This window comes from Bradysia coprophila, chromosome II (assembly GCF_014529535.1).
Source record: "Bradysia coprophila strain Holo2 chromosome II, BU_Bcop_v1, whole genome shotgun sequence".
Taxonomy (NCBI): Eukaryota; Metazoa; Arthropoda; class Insecta; order Diptera; family Sciaridae; genus Bradysia; species Bradysia coprophila.
The window spans coordinates 4,737,503-4,762,405 of NC_050735.1; the positions used below are offsets into that span (position 1 = coordinate 4,737,503).

The 24,903-nt window shown below is 36.9% G+C and overlaps 6 protein-coding genes across 10 annotated transcripts; 2 read left to right on the forward strand and 4 right to left on the reverse strand.

The window, feature by feature from the left end:
* Window positions 1-847: 847 nt before the first annotated feature.
* Window positions 848-2,790, reverse strand: LOC119068576. The gene is made up of 3 exons (XM_037172225.1): window positions 2,662-2,790; window positions 1,853-2,283; window positions 848-1,352 (listed from the first exon to the last, which is right to left on the reverse strand). Exons 2-3 carry the CDS (start codon window positions 2,260-2,262, stop codon window positions 1,103-1,105), a joined length of 660 nt encoding a protein of 219 aa, XP_037028120.1. The 5' UTR covers window positions 2,263-2,283; window positions 2,662-2,790; the 3' UTR covers window positions 848-1,102.
* A 1,914-nt stretch (window positions 2,791-4,704) lies between these two features.
* Window positions 4,705-8,578, reverse strand: LOC119068332 (organic cation transporter protein-like). Its single transcript, XM_037171890.1, has 8 exons — window positions 8,388-8,578; window positions 6,663-6,883; window positions 6,491-6,594; window positions 6,327-6,428; window positions 5,990-6,015; window positions 5,725-5,914; window positions 5,003-5,664; window positions 4,705-4,937 (listed from the first exon to the last, which is right to left on the reverse strand). Exons 1-8 carry the CDS (start codon window positions 8,425-8,427, stop codon window positions 4,786-4,788), a joined length of 1,497 nt encoding a protein of 498 aa, XP_037027785.1. The 5' UTR covers window positions 8,428-8,578; the 3' UTR covers window positions 4,705-4,785.
* A 2,946-nt stretch (window positions 8,579-11,524) lies between these two features.
* LOC119068533 (band 7 protein AGAP004871-like) lies at window positions 11,525-21,259 on the reverse strand. Of its 2 annotated transcripts, none has more exons than XM_037172149.1 (6): window positions 20,898-21,259; window positions 12,494-12,644; window positions 12,233-12,422; window positions 11,988-12,163; window positions 11,757-11,922; window positions 11,525-11,697 (listed from the first exon to the last, which is right to left on the reverse strand). In XM_037172149.1, the coding sequence occupies exons 1-6, from the start codon at window positions 20,995-20,997 to the stop codon at window positions 11,593-11,595; spliced, it is 888 nt and encodes a 295-aa protein (XP_037028044.1). In that variant the 5' UTR covers window positions 20,998-21,259; the 3' UTR covers window positions 11,525-11,592. The 2 variants fall into 2 exon arrangements, with proteins under 2 accessions (XP_037028044.1, XP_037028052.1); XM_037172157.1 differs by lacking the exon at window positions 20,898-21,259 and adding an exon at window positions 16,923-17,088.
* LOC119068543 (cilia- and flagella-associated protein 298) lies at window positions 18,960-20,026 on the reverse strand. The gene has a single exon (XM_037172167.1). It carries the CDS (start codon window positions 19,978-19,980, stop codon window positions 19,102-19,104), a length of 879 nt encoding a protein of 292 aa, XP_037028062.1. The 5' UTR covers window positions 19,981-20,026; the 3' UTR covers window positions 18,960-19,101.
* Window positions 21,260-22,715: 1,456 nt separating the features above from the next.
* Window positions 22,716-23,911, forward strand: LOC119068426. Of its 3 annotated transcripts, none has more exons than XM_037172006.1 (2): window positions 22,716-23,540; window positions 23,571-23,911. In XM_037172006.1, the coding sequence occupies exons 1-2, from the start codon at window positions 22,749-22,751 to the stop codon at window positions 23,820-23,822; spliced, it is 1,044 nt and encodes a 347-aa protein (XP_037027901.1). In that variant the 5' UTR covers window positions 22,716-22,748; the 3' UTR covers window positions 23,823-23,911. The 3 variants fall into 3 exon arrangements, with proteins under 3 accessions (XP_037027901.1, XP_037027893.1, XP_037027909.1); XM_037171998.1 differs by having other exon boundaries at window positions 22,716-23,537; window positions 23,568-23,911; XM_037172014.1 differs by having other exon boundaries at window positions 22,716-23,271; window positions 23,350-23,911.
* A 35-nt stretch (window positions 23,912-23,946) lies between these two features.
* On the forward strand, window positions 23,947-24,893 carry LOC119068618 (protein seele-like). 2 transcript variants are annotated; one of them, XM_037172284.1, is made up of 4 exons: window positions 23,947-24,217; window positions 24,280-24,447; window positions 24,511-24,641; window positions 24,724-24,893. In XM_037172284.1, the coding sequence occupies exons 1-4, from the start codon at window positions 24,103-24,105 to the stop codon at window positions 24,871-24,873; spliced, it is 564 nt and encodes a 187-aa protein (XP_037028179.1). In that variant the 5' UTR covers window positions 23,947-24,102; the 3' UTR covers window positions 24,874-24,893. The 2 variants fall into 2 exon arrangements, with proteins under 2 accessions (XP_037028179.1, XP_037028187.1); XM_037172292.1 differs by lacking the exon at window positions 23,947-24,217 and having other exon boundaries at window positions 24,227-24,447.
* The last annotated feature ends 10 nt before the right edge of the window (window positions 24,894-24,903 follow it).

Genomic DNA, 24,903 nt, shown 5'->3' on the forward strand with positions numbered 1-24,903 from the left:
TCAACTTGATAAAAACTTTAATGTAATGATTGTGTTCAATAAAATGTATCTATTTATCAAAATGTGTGTGTCATCCGCATTCGTGGGTGTCTTAACCTGTTCTTTCAGAACCTTGATTTGAAAGCGACTTGAACAAAAAACCTTCTTTTGATTTCTATTCGAAAATGATGCATTATAAGAGCTATCAGAAACTTTGGACGACTCTTACCCCTGGAGGTCGGCTTCATATCCACACATTGTCACATATAATTCTAGTCCAACGTGAATGTCACTCCTTTTAGTCAGGTCCCTTGTGTCAATCCGCTCGCTCTACGTTTTTGGAGCTTTTCAGTTATCATAAAATATGAATGGGAATGAAAAGTTGTGGAACAAACTTTCTTTTTCGAAAATCTACTTTTTCAACGGAGCCATTGTTTCTGACACAAGGGCCTGGACTATTTAATCAATTCTCATTCTTATGACTCGATGAGATTCCATAACTGTCTTCTATCAACTAAAATAGTCTACAAAATACACTCCAACCGGACAACATTGATTCCTGGATTCCTCACAGTAAATTTAAAAAAAATAACTTTTTCCATTCAATTTTATAAAAGATTTTATTTTGCTAAATGTTATCATCACACACGCTCATTATGTAAAATTCATTAAAAAATATCCGCGCTCTCTGTTATACCACATTATGTATACATGTCGTGCTTGAAATAAAGCACGAGCAGACGTTTCATTTCTTCTAACTAAAAAACAATTTGATAAATTCCGAAGGTTCCGAAATTTCAGTCAATGTGGTTTACACCGTCACAGTAATGTAATGCCACAACTAAATTTACAAATTCAAAATTTTTAGGCGAGGTCGGTTTGGAACTTGGAACGAATGTCTGTCTATACAAGAGATAAATATTTTGAGCTGTACAGAAGTACTGAGCCTTCCGGATTTTCTAAGACATTGCAATTCGATGTTCCAACTTCTTCACATAAAAATTTGAACCAAAATCAAAATATAATTTCGATTCACTGTTTTAAGCCTAAGTTTCTAAATTAGAAAAATAAGAAAATAAAAGAAAAAAAAAACTTAGCAAAATTTACCTCCAACCACCACCACTTACTCCATTAATGTGTCCGAACTATCAAAGCTTAAACTATTCCATTTATCATCGTAGGCTGACGGTTGCATATCATCGGATATTTTCCGTTTATGCATACTGCTCCGTAGCTCACGCGAACAACTCGTTCCATATAGATTTAACGTACGCTGAACTTGTAAAATCGGTTCGTATTCGTACATTTGGTTCACATAATACCGATCCAGTTCAATGTTCGGATGAATTTGTTTAACCAAATTGAAGGCAGTGCTGGAAGATATTAGACGGATTACTTTTTGGTTAGATGAAAGAGTGGATGAGGTAAGAGCGATTCGTTAGAGTGAGTGAAAAGCACAAGCAACGAATTTTGTCAGATCATTTCAAATGAAACTCAGCAAGTTCCGACAATCAAAAACTTGTGGCTGTCGTAGTTTCTAAGGTACAGTTAAAGTATAAAAGCAAACCAACTAAAGGTTTAATGTTCTGTCTGATCTTTACAGAACATGAGACAAGAATTTAAATTCTAGATTGTCGATACGAGTTTGATAATGCAATAATGGAGACACGGTACTACTGAACTGCATTTTGATAAAATCACAGTCACCCAAAGACTGTTTTTTGGGAAAACACTTTCCCATATTTTCGTTAAATTTTCTCATATTTTCCCAAATTTTGTCAATTTTTTTTTTTTAGAAAAATTGTGGAAAATTATGGAAAACATTTCCCCAAAAAATAGTCCTTGCACTCAGCTAAAAATACCTTCCACCTACCTAAATTTCAAATTGTCCTTGTACATCAAAAACCCAACCACCACGGTAATGCATTTCTCATTGGTAATTCTATCCACAATCAACACTCTCCCGCCGTTTTTCAGTGCGCTGTCAATAAATCGAACACCCTTGTAGCAATTCGGAAGTACCGTTGTTAAATAGGAAGTTTCACCAAAATTCAAATCCAATGTTTCGAAACCGTCCAGCGGTGATAAATGGTCGCGATCCAGTAACGACTGTGACACTGTTTTATTGTCACTGGATGCATTGCGATCGGTAGTGTGACTGGTTTTGATGTGTTTATCGATGCGGATGATGTGTGTGAATCCATGTGTTCGCAATTTTTCGGTTGTCCATTTATCTTCGCATAGTGTGAGATAAATGCCAGGAAAAATCTGTTCCATTTCCATGATAAAATTATGATTGGTGAACTGCAACAGACAAATTGACTCGGTCAGTAAACATAAAAATTACGCAACAGTTTCAGTTCAGTTGTATATGGTTTGTTAGTAAACAGAAATGTTGGCGCTCATTTTCTTTTCCATCGTAAACACACCTGGTCGGAGTATCTTATACAATGCAAGTAGCGCGGCAAACAGTCAAAGTGTAGCACCAACTCAATCACAGGTGGAATCGATATTGTAAAACAAATTTATTGTCCGAAGTAGGACACAAAAACGTTCAGAATCAACAATTTTTAAAGAAATACAAATTTGGTGACGCTTTTGGCGGACGTAAGTCACATAACCTTTCTTTCAGTTTTGTCTAACACTTTTATACAGATATAATTTTCCAAAAAATTTTATTACCTCGGTTAATGTCCATGTGTGTGATTGAAGCGATTTATTTTACTTATTTGCCATTCGATTGATTTTAAATTATGAATTTTTTGGGGACATCGGATATAGTGATAGCAATATTGAAAAATATTTTGACATTCTAAATCAAATCGATTACGATTATTTTTACGATGTCTGAGTTGTTTGAGCGATCCCAGTCAATATTTCCTCATGAGAAATTGTTTTCCTATGTTGGTAGTATGAATTGCGCAATGTTTAAATCAAGGCTGTATACTTTGGGGAGGTCACGCAGACCGCCATTTTATTAGATACGCGGGAACACACCACTTCTGATGACTTTACATATACAAAAAATTCACCACATCATCCAGACGACGAGAATCATCAGAGTAGGTGAATTTTTGTATGAAATCGGCCATTTTATCATCAACTGTGGTGTGTAACCCGCGTATCTGTATCTGCGTGACCTCCCCAAAGTATACAGCCTTGGTTTAAATAGCAATTTTGCTATCACGTCAAAATGGGACGTTCTTCGCAAAAAATGTGGAGATGTGAAGCGAAAACGAGGTTGACAACACATGAAAACCGAGGTTGACAACACATAAAAACCGAGGTTGACAACACATAACAACCGAGGTTGACAACACATAACAACCGAGGTTGACAACACATAACAACCGAGGTTGACAACACATGAAAACCGATGTTGACAACACATGAAAACCGAGGTTGACAACACATTTCGCGCAAAATAACTATTTAGGCGTAAAACACACGAGCAATTTTGGATTGATGGGATCGAAAATTATTTGTGTTTTTCATTGTAAATTGATATTCACCACAGGCTAAACTATGGGAAACGCAGCATAATTGTCGATCCCACCAACACAAAATGGCTCGTGTGCTGGCGGCCTCAGATAGAAAAAATTTCATGTGCAGATGGCAGAGATTTTCCTATTGAATTCTTGAATTTTCCCATATTTTCCTTGACACGTAAAATGAACAACAAAGATCTCGCATAGCTTATTTTTGGAGTTTAATTCCTTAAAATTCTGTATTCTTTTTTATCAATTTCTCAAAAAAAAAGTCCCATGGAATAACAAACTTCGTTTGGTTCCAAAGGTTCCAAACAACATGTCCCTATTTAGTTATATATTTTTGGACGATACATTTCTCCAAATCCATCATTTTTTTGGACAAATGTAAAAAAATGTAGAAGATACTATGGAAGACACAGCAAAGATGACACTCAAAAAATGAGCCATCATGGGTTCTTGCACAGCAGAGTAAAATAAACCAGTCAGGAGCGCTTCTTTTTTGAAGCGTCAGTCAAATAAGGGACCTAGCACACTGTATGAAAATAAACTAAAATGACCATAAATTGAATAATTTTATTTGTAAAATATAAGGCTACTAGTCCCTAGTCAAATCAAGCGCTCCTGTCTAGTGAACCAGCTCTGCCGTGTCAGTAAACTCTGCCTTGGTCCATGGCAACGCACTGTCAGTGCTGTGTTCATGGTAAAAAACATGATTTAAAGAAGGTCTCAGCCGACTAAGACTTTGATACTTTCTGTCTATACAATTTTGTAAGAATTTTATGGATTTTTTAAGTATTTAATTCCAAAAATTGGCTAATAGGCTTGACTAGCAGAATTTTTATATACGACAAGTCGTCGCGTCGGTACGATTTCAAGTATCAATCGTCAATGACATTTTGCAGACGGCTATTTAATATGTTAATCTGACGACAAAAATAAAATCTTTCCAAACCACTCTTTATATAGCAATAAAGAGATAATATGTTCAAACTAATGAAGTAGAAGATTTTATATCTCTGATGTCAACGCATGCTGATGTATATAAATACCAAGGCTGTAAACCCCAAAGTTTACAACTTTGTATAAATACATGAAGCACACGAAATCTAGTACATTTCCTGAACACCAGACATAAAATTATACGAAAATTTCATCAATCCATGCATAATTCTTAGAATAAAGGGAGTAAAAGATTCAACAGTTACATTGGTTATGCCCACATACTGTAAGGTCATCAAGTGCTTCGTTATATTTCTTTAAGTCTAACAAATTTCAAAAAATACTTTATGTTTACACTTTCCGACCATGTCTGTCTTTACTGCTCATCACGATTCTTATCAGCTACTCTAACATCCAATTCCATTGTATCTGTTAGCGGTTTTTCGAGCATTTCCGACAAAAACCATGAAAATATCGACGATAATACAGTCATAGAACTTAGAATTATGTACGGTAGAGCAGGTGAAACTGTTAGGCAAATAAAAATTATTTGAATTTCTCGGGTCGGGTAGAATCAAAACGACTGGAAGTACCTGTCGCCAATGTGGCAAGCTGTGGAGAGAGAACTCCTCCGAAATATCCAGCAAATACGGTTAAGCCTATACATGTGGCTCGTAGATTTGTAGGCGACGTTTCTAGAATCATTACTTTTAATCCACTCCAACCAGCGACTATAAAAAATCGACCACCAAGCGATAAAGCGATTACAATAATTGGACTGGATGAACCGTATGGATTTAGCATTAAAAGGAATACAATTGCTATCATAAACGTTGTACCGCTAAACATAAAAATCATGAACGTTTTTCGCCTCCCCATACAGTTGGAGAAAAGCATAGACGCAGGACTTGCGACAAAATCCAGCACACCCATGTAGAAGACGTTCAGGTATTTATTGCCACCGAGATTTTTCGCATTGAACGAAACTCCGTAGAAGACAATCGCACACGTTACAACACAAAATGTTTCGATGATTAAGTTTCGTCGAAGCGTTTGATTTTTCATGATGGTTTTCATTGCCTTGAGGCCACTCAGTGCCGCCGTTTCTTGTTTCAAAATGACCGATTGCAGTTCTTTAATTTCGTCAAGGCGTGGTACTGGCTTTGAATTCCACTCAGCGATTTTTTCAAAAACTTTGTGTGCCTCGTCTGGACGATTTTTAACTAGAAGCCATCGCGGGCTCTCTAAGATGAAGCTTTAAAATTTGTAGGTGATTTTATAAGCTGTTAGCTTAATACTTGAACTGAAATCTCACCGATAGAAAGCAAGGAGGAACAAAGCTGGAATTGCTGTTGCAAATGTTAGAAGTCGCCAGCTTCCAATTAAACAAGCTAGAAGCGGCAATACCATTTCTGCAATAGGATAGAAGCTTAAGGCTCCGCATATATTTCTCCATGAAGGAACGAGAAACTCCGTTAGGTGTGATAAGTAAACGACAAATGTTGCTAAATTGAGAGAAAACAGTATTTAAAAATTGAGCTGGGTGAACAATTGGATAACCAATCTGAGAGCTACTGTACCTCCGACACTAAATCCAGCAAAAAATCTAAATAAAAAAAATTAAACTTTCTGCATGGCAAGAACTAATAAATTAATGAGTTTGTTGGCCGAAGGGGAAACTACGCAAGCAAAGTCAGTCCCACCTAATTTCATTTACGTCTATTGACGTACTAATTCATTCTATTGATCACCAATAGCAAATATCTCCTGTTCTAGTATTTGCTCACGTAGATTCCCCTTCGGTATTGGCAGAGGCAAAGTGCACTCTAAAGCCCCCACTTCGTTAGGGGCAAAAGCAATGCTTCTAAATTGTGGTTTTGGATGCTGGTATTTCCCACTCTGATAACATTTTTTTACCTAGCTACAGCATACGACCAAGGTCCAGATGCTAATGCTGGAGCCATTCCTAGCAAGCCCATTAAAAACGTCTGTATGATAAAGCATTTCTTCCGTCCGTATCTGAAATGAAAAAAATTAAGAACCGCGCTTTTATCCGCTCAAATACTCTCTCTCTCTCGTACGTATCTGAAAATATTGAGGAAACAAAAGCTCCGATCATCATTCCCGACATTTGGAAACTGGTTATTGTATCAGTGACCCAGCTCATCGAGCACACTAGATTCCACTGGTGATATTGTAATTATTGTCCTTTTAGCTGTTCAATCTCGACTTCGACATGATCTACATTCTTACCTCTTGTACAATTGAAACGAATTCAAAATTTTCGGAATCGTCTGTGCAATTCAGAGCGTTGATGCAAGCGTCTGTTGAATTGTGTCTGATGGAACTGGTTGGACATAATAACGGAACGTTACTCGTCCCCGTAAATATCGGTGAAAGAACTATCAACGCAGTGGGAAATTGGGGAAATATCAGAGCCAATGACAACCATTTCTGATATTTGGAGTATCCACCTGGAATTTGAACATTGAGATGAAATAACGTAACTCTTCTGAGAGATAACTGTTTTGCAGAACAGTAGAAGACAACGTTCATTCAATAAAATGTTATCATTGTGGTCCAGAGCTTTTGGTAATTTATCTAAAATTAATTCGCTGCAAGTTACAGTCTCATACACATCTCAAAAGTGAGGATAACACAGCGTTGAATCATCTCCCATTGATGATATTCTCACTATAACAAAGCTTTGGGTTCAAATACATAAGCTGCAGTAAGTTAAAAACGTTTGCGAAAAAAAAACAGAGTACAATCTAAGGCCTAGATTAGGAAATAACAAGAATCGAAAAATATTTGGCATTTTTAAGACTCTTGTAAAACAGAAAGTGTATGTATCGTGACTATTGATGTGAAGTTGATGACTTAAAGCCCGAATTGATAACTAATTTAAAATCTATTCAGTTAAGGGACCTGACTTTCATTTCCACTCAGTTCCACGGGACTAGAAGGCAGACATATTGTCATGTTACGTGAAGTCGTAAAATGTTTTCATTGTAGGTGGTGTAGCTTTGAAGTCTGCTCGATGTGCTCGTGTCATATTTAAAAAATATTTATAACAATAGTGCAGTCACAACTAGTCGTAGAACATTCAAAGAGCAATGGAGCAATGGCAAACCCCTTCTTCAGATGAAAGTATTCAAATGAATTAGTTTCAAAATAGTTGCTGGTTCATGAATTAAATTCATTGAATTTGTAATCGGAAATTTAATACAAATTAGCATACGTAAACATTGCTTATATCCAATACGAACGCTTAAGAGTCAATTCGCCAAAACGTCGAACAGCTTATATGGAATCGGCATTCAAGCCGACAGCGATCCAATCGAGCTATGGTTCAAATGAATCATCGTTCAATTCTGAGAATATCGTAGAACAACTTTTTTCCCGAAATTTTTTTGTTGGGTTGTCATGCCCTTTAGAAAAAAATTTTCCGAAGTGGTCGCGAAAATCGTTTTTTATCAATTACTCCCACATGCAAAAAGTGAATAATGTCAAATTGTGCACGTTTAAGAAGGTCAATGAGCTGAATATTATTGACCAACAAACGCCGATGTTCGGCCCATCCAGCCGCCACAACAAGTGAAAAACCTCGAGGAAACAGAAATTTTTGAAGGGCTCTGTGCAGCTAGAGCTTGAAGTAAGCTACAAAACTCCGGGTTATTGCTACTAACTTTCCCAGCCGCCCAGAGCCCTTCAAAAATTTCTGTTTTCTCAAAGTTTTTCACTTGTTGCGGCGGCTCGATTGGATCGCCGTCGGCTTGAATTCGGACTGTTCGAAGTTTTGGCGAATTCACTCTTAATTATCATTTATTATCACTTCTTGTTCACTAAAATACCGACTGAATACACAAAAACTTTTTTTTTATTAATTGCCGACACCGTATGTAAATTCACAATACTTGTGGTTTAAGATTAGGTCTTTTACGAGTAGGTATCAATAGGCTGAAGATTTAAATATACCTAAATCTTGTAGCACATCTTCCACTTTGGTGTAACCCATTTTCCAATTATTTACGCTGATCTTATAATTTCGTTTTATGTTTAGTAACGTAACTTTCCGTATGCAAAAAAAAATTTGGAAGCCGTTGCTCGCTTATTCAACAACTAATAACGAGTGTTGCATGTACCAACTACATACCATTCAAGTTTACAAAGTCACAAAAAACGTGAGTATAGTATAGTAGAATGTTGTTGACCGAATGACCGATTTTTGATTTTTTCATAGTGAAGTACACAAATGTACACAAAAGTCACGTTCATGAGAACACTTTTTCAGAGATAGACGCGGAAATTCCGATGCGGAATTTGTTTTTTTTTTTACATAAAATGGCATTAGTTGTTTTCCTAACGCATGGAATCGAATTCGCTAAGCCTTTTAGCATAAGTTAGGACCAACGTTTTTCCTAAACGAAGAGGGAAATAAGCGACGAAGTGGCGGTATTTCAACACTAGTTAGGAAAACATATTTTGTTGACATCGTACATCATTTTGATGTAACGCTTACCTCGACTATTTTTTTCGCCTGACTGATTTGATATTGAATATGAACGCAAGACGTAATTAATTTTTCTTTGGTTAGCATAGTCAAATCATCATACTGATTCCAGTTTATTTCATCTGTATCAAAACGGATATTTTTTTTTGCATCTGAAGATGCTCGCAGAGATTCGATCATTTCGTAATGAAAGTCACCATTATCAGATTTTTCAAAATCATCGCAATCGAGTTTATACAGTCGGAGAAATATAAATGTTTTATTGTGGATAATAGATTGTGGAAATTGTTATCGTCACTACCGCAAAAATCAGCGATGGCACTGCCTTCGAGTCGGTCTTTTGAGATAAATGATGGAATTTGTTTATGTACTGTCCGTTTGACAAGAGGATCGCCACGGTTCAGCAGGGGGTTTTGAACATTTGTTTTTTACACGTTGGCGCACGTGCTCTTGTCAGATTCAAGATTCTTTTTACGAAGGTTACGCTGATTATACTTTGTGAAAAGGGCCAATACCTTGCAAATATGTCACATCTTGGACAGAATTTGACACTGCAATATCTGCAACATGAAAAAACTAAATGTTCGAAACCCCCTGAAACCCCGTGCTTCCACCTACGTAATATACACAAACTAGGTGAGCCAATCTTTATTTATACGAAACTTAAAAATCAAAATAATTTGTTAGGAAATTAAATTTTCGATCACATTGTCCATGAAAATATTGTTCGGTGAAGAGACAGAAGTGACCGACTTGCTGAGAGCGTCCATCGTTGTGAAATAGTGCTCAAATCCACGATCTATTCGATTTTTCATAAATTATTTTTCAACGCATTGTCAATAGATTGTGGATTTGAGCACTATTTCACAGGACTCTGAATGATTGACGCTGTCGGCAAGTCGGGCACTTCTGTCACTTCATCGAACAAAATTTTCATGGATCGAAAATTTAATTTCCCAACAAATGATTTTGATTTTTAAATTTCGTATCTCAATAGACCGACTCGAAGGCAGTGTCATCGCTGATTTTTGGGGTAGTGTCGGTAACAATTTCCACAATCTATAGTAACCAGAGAAATGATACCTAGTTGACGTTACGTCGGTGACCGATGCTTCTCAGACATTTGTGCGTTTTTATTGTATTTCCGATGATACCTTTTTACAAAAATCATTTTTGAAAAATGAAGGCGCACCCAGAGTTGTGCTCAGATACTTCACTAATTAAGGAATGGTTCTGCTGAACGTCATGTAAATCAAGGCTGTGAACTTTGGGGAGGTCACGCAGATACAGACAGATACGCGGGTGACACACCACAGTTGATGATAAAACGGCGGATTTCATACAAAAATTCACCTACTCTGATGATTCTCGTCGCCGTGATGATGTGGTGATTTTTTTATATGTAGGTGGTGTGTTCCCGCGTGTCTAATAAAATGGCGATCTGCGTGACCTCCCCAAAGTTTACAGCCTTGATGTAAATGGAAGCTGAAGAGCAGTTTTGTAAAATAGAGTTTAATATATCCCTTAGTTCGGATGTGTAAAATTTGTGACTTATAAGAAATCGTTTTATTCAGCTTCCTAAATACAGTGTACATTTGAATTTAGACTTAAATTTGCTTCAGCTTTTTTTCAGCTGCTCATACACTCATATATATAAGCAAACTGTTTGTAGTTCGGTTCATACGAGTGAAATAGTAAAACGCACACGCGCGTGGTACTCAGCGTGCTAATGACAAAACTGTATAAAGACGTACTTGCAGATTCGTTTGTATCAGTAGTGATCCAAAAACACAGCTGCATCAAATTCATGTCAAAATTTCACTGACGATACCCTGACCCAAGTAAATTGTCAAACTGAAAATTGAGTCTGTTCATTTGAACTTAATCGAAGTGAATCGATACTGAAACGAGATATACCAAACATGCAACATTACTTTTGTCTTTCGACCTCGTTCAGCATCCGAACCTGCATGTGTAAGATGTTTACTCGTTCTCAACATTTTTAAATAATTTCGTTTCAGAAGTACAACATTTGTACATAGAAACATCATGATTAACTAAGACGCATCATACTCGGGACTGTAAGTTGTGTCTTCGGGCAGATACTATAGTACATACAGTATTACAAAGAGTCACTCAGAGTCACTCGTGCCTTTCACGAATACGTCTATATGGTGCATTAGCTCACAGCATTTTTTTCACGTGAAATGCGTCGGTAACCAAATGTATCACATCACTTTCCAGAGAGAAATTCGTTGTTATTTAACATCATAGATAAATCGGTTTAATCGGTTCACATGAACAACTTGTTATGCACGGTAAAGCTATCGCTATACTGATGAGATTAAAAATTGTGTTTACAAGCGCAGGCTATTAATAGTTGCGTGACTTGCACTTACAGAGGCAACAAGAGTGTCTACCAGTCTGTTCGAATATTTGTTAAAGTTCGAAGATCGATTGAAAGATATTTCGTTGGAATTATCTAACAAAATCAATGCACCCAAAAGTCAAATTCGCTTGTAGCAGGGGAAACTTTCGTATTTTACTGGATAGTAACAACGAGAATCTATAATCGTTCAGCATAAGCAATCAAAACGTATCCATTTCACACATAGGTCTTACTGACGATATTTATTTGGCAATAGTTTCTTCAACAATAAAAATCTCTGGTTATGACCTCGGCATAAATCCTTTCAACAAATCGATTGGTAACGGGAAAATGATAGTGGAATTCTTTTCGGATGCAATACTGTTCAAGGTTTGGAGATAACGAAGCTGAAATAAACAAAAATTCGATAGTACGGAGTGGATGGTTCTCTCGACCAAAAGTTTACCTGCAGAGCGGCTGGACTTTCGCACATAACATCGGATGCTTCTTTCAGTGCTCTTGCCGATTTCATTTCACCCTCAGCAGCAATGACCTTTGCACGAGCTTCGCGCGACGCTTCTGCTTCAGCAGCCATCGCACGTTGTAATGCGGTTGGAAGAGATACGTCTTTGCTGAAAGGGAAAAAATGTCGATGAAACCGGTGTTGGTGCTGTCAATTAAACAAAATCTGACTTACATTTCAACTCGTTCTACTTTAACCCCCCAGGGATCTGTAGCGTCATCCAAAGACGCCTGCATTGTGTGCGATATTGCCTCACGTTCGGTTAGCAGTTCGGATAAATTTCGAGTACCCAAAACATTACGCAGTGTTGTTGCAGCGAGTAGTCGTGTTGAGTGGCTGTAGTTGGCTACCTAAAATATTTTGAAATTAATCCTCGAGTCCACATCATTAATTGATGTCCTCCCACCCGTATTTCATACCTGAATAACGGCTTTCAACGGATCACTGATACGATAATAAACAACAGCATCCACGCTAACCGTCACCGAATCTTTGGACAAAACTTCCTGCGGCGGAACATCAAACGATACCGTTCTCAAATCGACTTTGCAGTAATTATCTATGCAAGGTAGAACGAAAAATACACCTGGACCTCTGGCGCCACCAGCTCTGTAATAAACGATGATATTGATGATCATCAGCAATAATGACACTCATCACCAATAAGTCGTTAACTTTACCTTAGTCTTCCCATTCTGAATATAACGGCTCGTTCGTATTCAGCAACAACTTTGAAGCATACGAACAATGAGAATGGTAAAGTGAATATCATTAGGAGGATGCTGCCTGCTGCGGCAAGTATTTCGATACATCCTGAATTTTCACCTTCGGCTGAAAATGAAATTTAAAATAAAAAATTATGAAAAATTTAAGTTATTCGCACGGTAATCCATCGTAAGATTAGTGATAATGGGCAACAGAAAATTTAAGATAACATTCACAGTTAAATTAAATATCTGAATCACACATAATTAGCAGAAACGTTGTTTTACAATTCGTAATTATGTACAATTTGATTTCACCATTTTCCCCGTACCGATCGAACCAATAATTTGATCTGATTCGAAAAACAAAGAAAATTGAAAAAGAGAATCCAAGTTTCATGAGATCGTTACACATCTGAAAATAATTATTAAAATCGGCGAGACGACCGAGTAGTGTAATATATCATAATATCATCGATAGCCGAAAAATGCACAGAGACGTACAGAGAAATGTTTCGAGTGAAAGATCTAAACAATTTTCTACTTTATTAAATCTTGACTTTTGAAGCATTTTGTACAGAGATAATTTTCGGGGAAGTGCTTTCCAATTTTTTCTTTAGTTTTTCTATGTTTTCCCGAACTTTCCTATATTTTTACAAAAATATTTTTTGGGAGAATTAAGAAAAATGTGGGAAAATCCCAAGAACAGTCCCTGATTTTATGTATGTAGCCGACGCACTTCAATCATGAGTGGTACTGTAAATAGATAATAGAGTACCGAAACTGGACAGTGTATCAAACAAATTTTGACACTGTAAACTTTACAGTGTAAAGAAAACTCGAACTACACTCGCGGAATTTTGAAAACCGACACATTTTCTGTTTCGTGGTTTACTGGTTTTCTGTGAATTTTGCATGTGGTTTTAAATGGAGAAGTAAGAAAATCAAGTAAAACTCGCAAACAGAAAATTTGTCGGTTTTCAAAATTCCGTGTGTGTATTTCATACCAAATAGTACTCTATTTGGCAGCTGTCATTAGAAGCACTTTTGCTTGAAGTGCGTTGATGCAGCTGAAGAATCAAGTTTATCAATACTGTTACATCGTTTCAAGATGATCAGCCATCCATCGTCGTAATAATATTTTACATGCTTATGTACGGTAAAGTGCACTTTACATCACTGCTTGTGACAGGGAAAATGCACTTACCGTCCACAAACATGTAAAATGTGTTACGTCACTGCTTGTAAATGCTTGTTTGGGCACGTGTGATTACTCCACTCGCCTTCGGCTCTTTCCACAAACCTCACACATGCCTAAACAAATATTTACAAACAGTGACGTAACATACTAAAATGACTGAAATCCTCGGATCATTCATTCCACAGGGAGTATATAGTCCTTGTGTTTGAATATGCTATTATGATGTGCAAATTTATACTTCGTTTCGTAGTATAAAATCCAAAGACATTTTACATACCGCCCACATTAAACACGTATCAGCGTAGAGCGTAACATAGACGGTGCTTATGCTTAGATGGTGCTTGGTGCATTGATAATGTATGTTTGAAGATCAGTTGATTAAATTCAGCTGTAGCAAAACCTATCTCAAATTATAGGTAGAGAGCCCACCCTTCACATGCATATCACTCCCTCATTAGGGCGCAGTTTGAAACCTATGTCATATTGTTACATTATACCCAATGCGACAAATATTTGTTCTACGACTTTAACTTTTGAGCCATAGAACCTCGGCCGGCATTTATCGTAGAAAATGAATATTTGTGTCAAACTGAAGGTATTGGTCTGACAAATATGTTCTTATGTTGGTATAATACTAATGCGGTGACCAAAATAAGAGAATTTTTAACAGATCCAAAAATCTGTTCTTGTGCCTATATGTTCTTGGAGTGCGTTGGCCAGACAGGTTAATAATTTGAAAATTTGAGCTATCTTGTACAGATCAAAAATTTCGTTTATCAATTCCATTTTCCGGCCTTGGGATGAGATTATAGAATCGTTCGGGCAACAACTCGCAAAATTCCCGAAAATCTACCGTTCATCACAGATACGTAAATGACTATTGCATGCAAAAGGACCCAATTTTACGATAAAACATTTGTAATTTTGTGCCGTGGCATGAAAAGAACTAATTGGCCACCAGTTTTAATTTTCTTCGCCGTGTGGCGGCCGAAGTGAACTCGTGAAAATGTAACAATTTAGCTGAGGTTCAAAACCGCAGCCTTATGAGGGACTGACATGTATGTGGGCTAGCTGTCTCTTACCAAACACAACACAACTAAAGTTGAACACACTAACGAAGTAATTTTCTTGGATCGCTCCAAGAATAGATTGCATATAAGACAAACGATTGCATTTAACAAGCCCAAACACGAATTGCAAGGTATTCGAATTGGATAATAAATTGCTAGATTAGATAACGAATAATGAAAATGAGATTATTGAGTTGGTATATTCGAAGTAATTCGACATAATGTGGGTGCGAAAAGCTTTGCAAAGAAAATTGAATTTTATTTAGCTAACAAATTGGATATTTATTACCCAACTTCAAATAGGTCAGAATAACAAAAGTCAAATCAATTAAATTTCTATTTTTATCTCCATCAAATTATAATTAACGAACATATAATCTGACGATAAATGCAAGATTTGCTCATAAAATCAAAGTTTAGATATACGAATTACTGCCTACCGGAATGAAAGAAAATCGATCGTATGGGAGAAGACCCATTTCACTGTTATGGTATCCCATAAATAGTTAAACGCAACCGGTTGAACATTTTATTTTTAAGTAAAATTCTTTTGAAGAAAAAAAAACGGAAACAAGAAAATCCAAAATAAAAATAAAAATCAAAGAAAATCCGAATCGCACGTGACTTCTGATAAATTTTGAAATTAAAAAAAAAATCCGAAAACGTTTTTGTGTTGTAGACAATGTTAACAGTAGTGTTGTAAAGAGTTGCGCACCAGCACGATTTTCGGAAGAATTTTAATTCCGAAACCGATAAATATTTTCATTTTATGAATATAATGGGCACAACATTAAATATCTTGAATTTAAACTATGTTTTGGATACGATGGCACCGATAGTGTCGCTACACAGCATTATTTCTTCGTTACACGACGGAAATGTCTTAATTTATGACACTGTCATCCAGACATGGAACGTATTTTATTTAAGTCAAACATAATCCCATTGGTAAATCTCGAGATCTGCTAAAAAAAATGTTGCTTGGAAGCGAAATACGTTTTCATATTTTAATGAAAATGTTGACGGAGGTTCAACTGAGATAAAGTTAACGAAAAATAAACACAAACAATTAATGCGAATCATTACATTTTCGACGAGAATCACACTTAATGATTAAAAAAATCTGATATGATGGCTCAAATCGTATATATTGGGTCACATGAGGAAGTGATTTGTTTCTTGTGGTCATGCTCTGATTTATAATCACTAAATTCAAGCGAATGTGACTCGTCATGGTCTTGAAATAAGTAGATGAATCTTGATTTGTCTATAGAATAGCTGTATGCAGGTAGGATACGTGACACATTAGCAAATTATAAGAAAATTTAAATTTAATTAATAAAAAGTCAGTTTCGAATAGTCTGGCGAATTTTTTCAATTGAATTTATTATAAACTTCTATTGACATCGTCAGACTATTCGAAGCAAAGCTAAAAGAATTAAATTTCATTTTTCTTATGATTCATCAATGTGACTTGTTCCCTTTCTATCTATGTTGATGTTACACACACCATAAAAAAAAAGTCAACTTACATTTCTTCTTCAATTAACATTACAAATTTAAATCTTTGCTCGCTTGATATAATTAATCAATGCAAGATGTTCCTTAACTCCCGAAAAAACCAAGAAAATTTCCGATACAAAATCGATGGATAAAAAAAAACAATCTTTTTTAAACGAGCAACGAAACATCAATATCGATTGAACTAGATTTTAAATCTCGATTATAAAATCGAATTTTATAATGTGTGTTCCATATCCTACACGTGAATCCAAATAACCAAATTACAATATTGCGATCTAAGTAAATAAACCACAAATTTTCGAAATTAAACTGTTTATGTTTATACAATTATGTGTGAGCTAATAAACTGACTGGGCGTAAAGACAACAGTGTCTAAGCTAAAATATTGATAAACAAAAATTTTTCGATTTCACGTAATATCGACAGTATTTTAGTGAACTCCACAGACACAGTTTATGCAGATGTTTAAGAGAATAAAAAAGAAAACACTGAAATTAGCTTGGGACCGAATTTAATGGAACACATACCAGTTGTTGGCGATGACAGGATTCTCGGCGGGATATTTTGTTTAAAACAATTAGCAAAATAAAATATGCTCAAGGCTACTCACAAGTTGCCATATTCGCCATATTCCCAGTCGGAGGGCGAGCTCTCGGGGTTTCCGTGGTAGCCATATTTATATGCGTCATGTATCACTTTCCCTCGATCACTTAAATTCAACTCACTCAGAGAACGGCAGAACTGTTATTTATTCCTCCGTTTATCGAATTATACTGAGAAAAATAATGATTTGCTATCTTAAATTTGCACTCATGGAAAATAAAATTATTAGACTGCCATTATGTGTACGCAGATTTACAAGTTCTGATGATTCGTCGTACCATTTGTTGTAGACACTAGACACCAATGGGTGTGCTAATGTTATTGCGGTAAAATTTCGGTATTAAGGATCAGGGGGATTAGTGATTGAATTTCAGTTAGATCAGAGAACGGAGCTTGATGAGTTGATTGCAGGGACTATTTTTCGAAGCACTTTGTTCCAATTTTCATAAATGTTTCCACATTTTCCTCAAAACTTTTTAGAAAAATATTTTTGGAAAAGTATGAGAAAATTGGGAAAATGTTGAGAGATGGTTGGAAAACGAAAGAAAAAGTTTTCCCAAAAATGGTTCCTGGTTGACTGTGTTTCAGAGGTTTTACTGTAGATTGATTAGAGATCGTCGCATTATGAACATTACCTCAGTATTAAACACCAAACAAAATTTATCTTTAATTAATCGATTAGTTATCTAAATGAGAACACTTAAATCAAAATAAGAACCAGTTTCGACAATTACACCCACTGATATAATTACCGACTGTGAGAAGTTAAACATTGAATACTAGACTTTGGGATAACCTAACTTCGTACTGAGTCTGTTGAAAACCCCTTTCACTACAACAAAGAGGTTAGGATATCGCTGTAATGTGGACTCTCCACGGCTAATTACTATCATGTAATTTTCAGGCATCGCATTACATAATATTAAATCGACAAGGTGGACGAAGCTTATAAGTTTTTGTCGTAACCATGTAGGACGTAAACCGTTGAGAGTGATGTTATTTTTATATCATCGGTTTAAAGAAAAAATAATCAATTTTCCTAATAAATCTTTGCATAAGTAGATCAAAGGTATATTCTGGTGTGATGACGAGTAACTTTGACTTCAACAAGTAGACCCATACCTATAGATATTAAAGGCTTCTCACAATTTTTGCATGTAAAATATTCTTATGTCCAGCGCTAGCCACAAAATATTGTTGTGGTGAATAAAGCTCTTTTGAATTGCTTTTAAGATTTAAAAATGTAACATTACTTGCTACATGCGTTCAAAACCGTACTTTTCATGTTTCAAGTATTACTCCATCAGCATCTAATAGTAGATTATTCACCTCTGTCCATATGTTTATTTAGACACTTGGGGAGTTATTGCATGAGCCGAAGGCGAATGGTATAACCCTAAGTGTCTAAATAAACATTTGGACAGAGGTGAATACGCTATTTTATCTACAGACGGCGAAATAATAGCACTTTTTCACTGCTATTATTTCACCTAGGTAGATAAAATCCATTACATCGGGACAAAAATGGAAAGTCTCGTCTTAGTGTGTATTGACCTCGGCTACGCCTCGGATCATACAAATTCACACAAAAACTCTACTTTTCATATTTTTATCCCTAGTCATGTAAAATACTGTTAGGGCACACATCGAAGCCACTGGGGAACTTTTTGAGCTTATCTCCTTCACTTAACCAAGCAAATTTTGTCTTGAAGCCCGTTCATTCCTCTTTAAAATGACACCAAACACACCTTTTTAAAGAAATAAATTGGATTTTTGGCAAATCTTAGAATGTAGCGTAGCAAGCCACAGCTACTCTTCACTAGGATGCTTGTGTAAATTGAAATGAAAACCATTGAGAACTGGATGCATCTTCAGCAGCAAGATTCAGAATGTGTGTCACTGGCACAATGAGCACACGTGGATTACTTGCTGGCTGCTAATAAAATCAATTTAGACAAAATTTCAGTGTCTAATGGGTATCACAAACATTGACCACGTATACAACGATTGCTATTGCCGTTTTTCTTTTTAATAATAAAATCGATTCAAGTCCACAATACAATTTATTTATAGCCGCAAATCTAACCCAACCGATAAGTGAAAGATAAGAAATATTGTTGTGACTTTTCATACGAAACCGTTATCGTCTTCATTATGTCATCACACTATATCAATCAGATGTACAATTAACAGAATTTCGAACGAAAATCAACCTTGTCTAGGCCATGCAATTGCCGCTTCAGGTTGCCACTATCAGCCCATTTCGAATTCAGATATTGATCTTCATCATCTTTTTCTAAATTCTTCAATTCCTCCTGGCGACGATACTGTTGTGCCATCAAATGTTTACGCTCCTGTTCGGACAAAATCGGCTCACGACCGGGAGCACCTTCACCATTTTTCGCTAGCTTGATGACTACCTTACTCTTATCGTTTCGTCCCAAATAATCGAACAAATGCTTATCGGGATACATTTGATGTCCTGCGAACCATAGTTGTGCCGTGGCCGGTTCAACGATTTCATTCAATGCTTGTGTTCCGCTCAGGTCTTCCGTATTGGTTAGTTCCATGTAGATGTTATCATGCGGTGGTAAGCCCATTGGATAAACAATGGTAACAGCACCGCGAATATTATCCAGTGCCCTCTGTACGGTCTGGTACGTTAATGTTGTATTTGATTCGACCAACTTCTTGCTGATCATCGAACGAGATTCATCAACGGTTTTTTGCAATATTTCTCCCATCTTAGCATTCGGTTGACGGCCATTTCGTCTACCAATCGGATCTTTATTGAACACCCAACCACCACTAGGTGTTACCTTTTCCTCCCACGGATCGACCAATTTTAATTCTTCCACTTGTTCTTCAGTTAGTCCGAGAATTTCCGGTGGATACATTGGGCCATATTTTATCAATTCATCAACTTCAGCCGCAATTCGACCGATTTTTAAACGACCATTGAATATGTTCACAATTTCGTGAGTTAGTCCTTCGATTGTTTTGTCCAACTTTGTGTCGTACAGAAATTGGCTCTGATCACTTCGTTTAACATGTAACAAGACCATGATTCGTTGACCACAATACAAAAATTAAAATGTAGATACGACACGGCACAACACCAACTTGTTAAAATATCGATCAAACAAAATTTTGTTTGATTATCCAATGGCAACGGATTTTCAAAGCATCCTGATTGGAAGAATATGTATTGGAAATCAACGATGATGGTGTAAATAGTGCTGTATAGGCCGTATGCCGTATGCTTAACGAAGAATCGTTATCGTAAGAAATGACTAAACTTTATGGTAACATATATGTTAAGACTAATGAAGTAAAAGATTTTACTCATCAGACCATTGAACGATCGTTCAAACCCATTTCTCGGTGGCTTAGTGAGTAATAATAGATTACATTGGATGCTGCGAAAGTAATTCATTGCATGAGGCAGCAATTTTCTGATATGAGCAAACTCATTCTTGTGGTTTTTGGGGAACAAGCTTCGGTAATTTTCGTCAGATTTGAATATCCAAGGCAAAAGAATTGTACAAAACACTTACCGAAGCAAGTTGCTTAAAAACACTCGAGTGAGTTTGCTAGTATCTCAAAGTTGTTTTTTTAATTGATTAATTACGTAGCAGCGCGTAGCAGAATCTAAAGTATTCTGGTTTATTGTCTGTCCTGCCTTTATTGCCAAAGTTGATTACCACAACTGATTCACATCAAACGAACTGAAAATATTCTTCATGGAAAGGAATATTTTCGCCAGGGTAGACTGTCATGTAATGGTCAGCTTTCGCATGGGGCAGACAATAAAATTTCCTTAAATAGAAATTGAGTGTGGTATCATTAGAAAGTGTCTGTTAGAAAACAGAAAGCCGAGTCCAGAGTATGTTCCAAAAGTAAATCAAACATCATTAGTACCCAATGCTTGTTCAGTTAATCCATCATTAAACAGAATTTGTCGTGAATTTTGAACACTTACATGTTCTAACACTTGGTCCCACATCAGCAGCACTGATTGATGCTGATGGTGTTGTCGTACCAGTTGTACCTAGTCCCACATTTCCACCTTTATTATGCATTTTATGCTAACACTTATCAAATATAAATTAAATTTTGATACTTTAACAACACCAGCTTTTATCAACGTGTTAATCACATAATTCTGGCTAAATTTAACCAATTTATATATTTATATATTGCACGATAAGCACAATTAACTGAAAGCCTCCGACAACAGTTTCAAATTCATTAACAAATTGGACAGACAATCAAAATCAATGCAACTAATTATTACGCGTTCCATTGAGAACTGAAACTAATGAGTATATTATAGTGTGCATAATAGTGTGGAGGTTTCTGTTTTATTCATTAACGATGTTCTGTTTAGTCTCTTTTTGTAGTTTATGTGTTAATGATAGAGAAAAAAAAATTGGAATAAATATCGCGTCACTACGCACTGCCACTGAGTCGATCGAGTTTTTCAGCATCGCGACGCACTATAAACCATTCACATTTACTAAACGTGAAAATTTTGGTGTAACATAATTGTAAATGTAGGAGTGTTTGAATGTGCATCAAAACATCGGAATGACGAGAATGAAACCATCAACATCATTCGTCATTCCGATGTTTTGATGCATTTAGAGTCGACATCTGATTCCCTTACATTGCAAAATGTATGTTAAAACATTTGAAGTAACAGATTCTGTATCAAACAATCAAGAACAAATTTGATTCAATGTCATTTGTAAAAGATTATATTTCCAGCGCTGGCACTGATGGCTTACGGCCCCAACATCTCAAAGACATCATCTCTCTGTCAGCTGGAGAGGCCGGGAAGAGAGCACTTACTTCGATTACAAGACTGTGCAACTTTCTACTAGCTGGTAAGCTCAACGATGATATATGTGAACTACTTTACGAGGCCTCATTGTGCGCGTTGATAAAAAAAGATGGGGGCATCAGACCTATAGCAATCGGCACGACGATACGCAGACTAACTTCGAAAATTGCGTGTTTCTCTGTGAAGTCAGACATGGTCAATTACCTTCTTCCCCGACAAATAGGTTTCGGTGTGAAATATGGATGCGAAGGTGCCGTCCATTCTATCAGAGCATATATACGAAACCCGACAAATTCGACCAAGGTGCTTTTGAAAGTAGATGTCCGTAATGCATTCAATAGTGTGGAAAGGGATGTTATGTTGGTTGAAATAAAGAATAAAATCCCGCAGCTGTACCACTACCTTCGTCAATGTTACCTGAAACCAACGTTCCTGTCATTTGGTAACAAGGTAATCTCATCACAAGTGGGAGCCCAACAAGGTGATCCAGCTGGCCCACTAATTTTTAGCCTGGCGATACATCCGTTGATCCTTCAATTGACTGCCGATCTGAACATCTGGTACTTGGACGACGGAACGATCGGGGACACACCCAACATTGTATTAGCTAATCTAGCAACTATCAAGGAAAAGGCTAAATTGCTAGGTTTGGAATTGAACGGGGAAAAATGCGAGCTGTTTTTCTGCAACGGCCAGCCGGATCAAAACATAGTCGATGAATTTGAAGCCATAGCTCCCGGCATACGAGTTGTCAACGACGAGGAATTGGAACTCTTAGGAGCACCTCTGCTTGAAAGCGCCATAGAAAGTTTCGCTAAGAGAAAATTCGATAAAATGTACGTTCTAATTAACCGATTAGCTTCATTGCAGCACCACTACGCATATTTCGTACTCAAAAATTGCATGGCGATTCCTAAGCTAGTCTACTTGTTTCGATGCGCTCCGTTATGGAAATTCCCAGATTTGCTTCAACAATTAGATTCCGACATGAAATCTGCCTTGGAGAAAATAACCAATGTTCAGTTGAATCACTCTCAATGGGTGCAGTCGAGTTTGCCAGTCAACTTAGGCGGATTAGGCATTCGCTCATTGTTGGACATCTCGCTACCAGCTTTCTTGTCCTCCGTGTACGGCGTCAAGGATTTCGTTTCTACATTAATCAGTTTACGGGATTACGAATCCGAAATCGCCCACTTTACGGAGGCATTGTCGCGATGGAGCGAGTTGAATGAAGACTTAACGCCAGAAAATCTACGCTCACAATTCAACTGGGATCAAATTAACTCCAAAAGAGTCGCATCTTCGTTGTCATTCCCCAACGATACCGAACTGTACCGCTTTCAACTGCTTCAGAACAAGATGTCAGGAGCATGGCTTAACGTTGTACCGAGCCCATGCATTGGAACGTTAATGAACAACGACGTTTTCCGCACATGCGTTGGTCTACGCCTTGGTACCAAAATCTGTCATCCATTCGTGTGCATTTGCGGAACCCAGGTAGATTCGCTGGGTCGTCACGGGTTGCATTGTAAAAATAACGCTGGAAAATTCTTCCGACACGCTGAACTCAATCGTACTTTGCACACGGGTTTGGCTTCCATTAATAGGAGTTCTTTGTTGGAACCACCCGGTTTATTCCGAGATGACGGCAAAAAACGCCCGGACGGCATTACATACACGGCTTGGGAGAAGGGCAAGGCTCTAGTGTGGGATGCGACTTGTGCCGACTCATTGGCCGCATCGAATATGGCTGGGAGAACGAAGACACCGGGTATGGCGTCGGTAAAAGCCGCAAACCGCAAGCATGCGAAATATTCCAAACTTAAACGAAACTACCATTTCGTCGCATTTGCGGTAGAATCACTGGGTCCTTGGGCGAAAGAATCAGTGGATTTATTGAACAAGATCGGCGCTAATCTGATTCGCACAACTGGTGAACCGAAGTCGAGGACTTACTTGTTTCAGAGGGTTTCACTAGCCATCCAACATAGGAACGCAATGTGCATTATCTCCAGCATTCCGAAAAGCACCCCAATGGAAGAAGTGTATTTCGTTCAGTGATTTTCTTTGTTTTGTTCTTTTTTTTTATTTTTATTTAATTTTGATTGTACGTTAGCATGTTTACTGTAGAATGAATTGAAATAAAGTTTTCTACTTTGGAAGGTTTCAACGAATATCTCTAACAGCCAAGAAGATAAACTTATCAGTTTCCAGTCTCACATACAGCAAAGCTAGCCAATCATACGTAATAAACGTGTCCCCCACATTATTGATAAGATTCATTTGCCCAGAAAAAAATGAGTTTGCAACTCATTTTCATTCAAAATTCTCTCTTAACGAAATGAAGACGACTGTGATTTTACAATTGTGCATCTTGATAAGCATTGTGTGCGTAGTGAAATGTGCCACTCGGGGGGGCTTCGATGATGCACTGTTATCGAACTTAAAGTGCTTAGGTATTACCACATTTTATATTGTTATGGCTGATAGACAATTCGAATGTAGAGACTTTTTGTAGCGTGTAAAGGAACCATTCGTGAAATGGAGAGTGAAATTAAAAAAATTGATCCGCGGAAGAGAGTTGAAGTGAGCGGCTTTCGTCTGGATCCAAGCGGTAAATCGAAGACCAAAACGGTTCAGTATTCCAAATCTGAAACTTATTTGACCGAACTTATGGAGTCGATGTGTGAGTATCTTTGAACGTAATCGTCAGAAGTGAGTAACAATTTTGAATTCCACTTCGATTCAGGTGAAGACAGTAATTTTTCGAAAGTGCGTAAAACAATTATTCAAGAAATAGTTACCACCCAAATGTTGAACAACGATGGCTTTTTAGACTTCACACCTGATGGTGATTTGAGTCAAACTTTAAATCATTTTGTAAGTATGATCCCAGTGTCCCAGTGTAAAAGTAACAGATATTATGTGATTTTGTTAACGTTGACTTATTGCTTTTGAATAGTGTCTGGAAGTTCTCGAAGATAACGAAGACGAAATCTTAAAACAATTTATGGACGAAGTTACTCCTGAAAACATTGACGATGTTGTCTGCTCGAAAATTGCAAAATATTGCGAGGAAAGTAAAAATGAAAGTCAACGAAGTGATTTATGAGAACTATTTGAATGCAATTAGATCAATAGA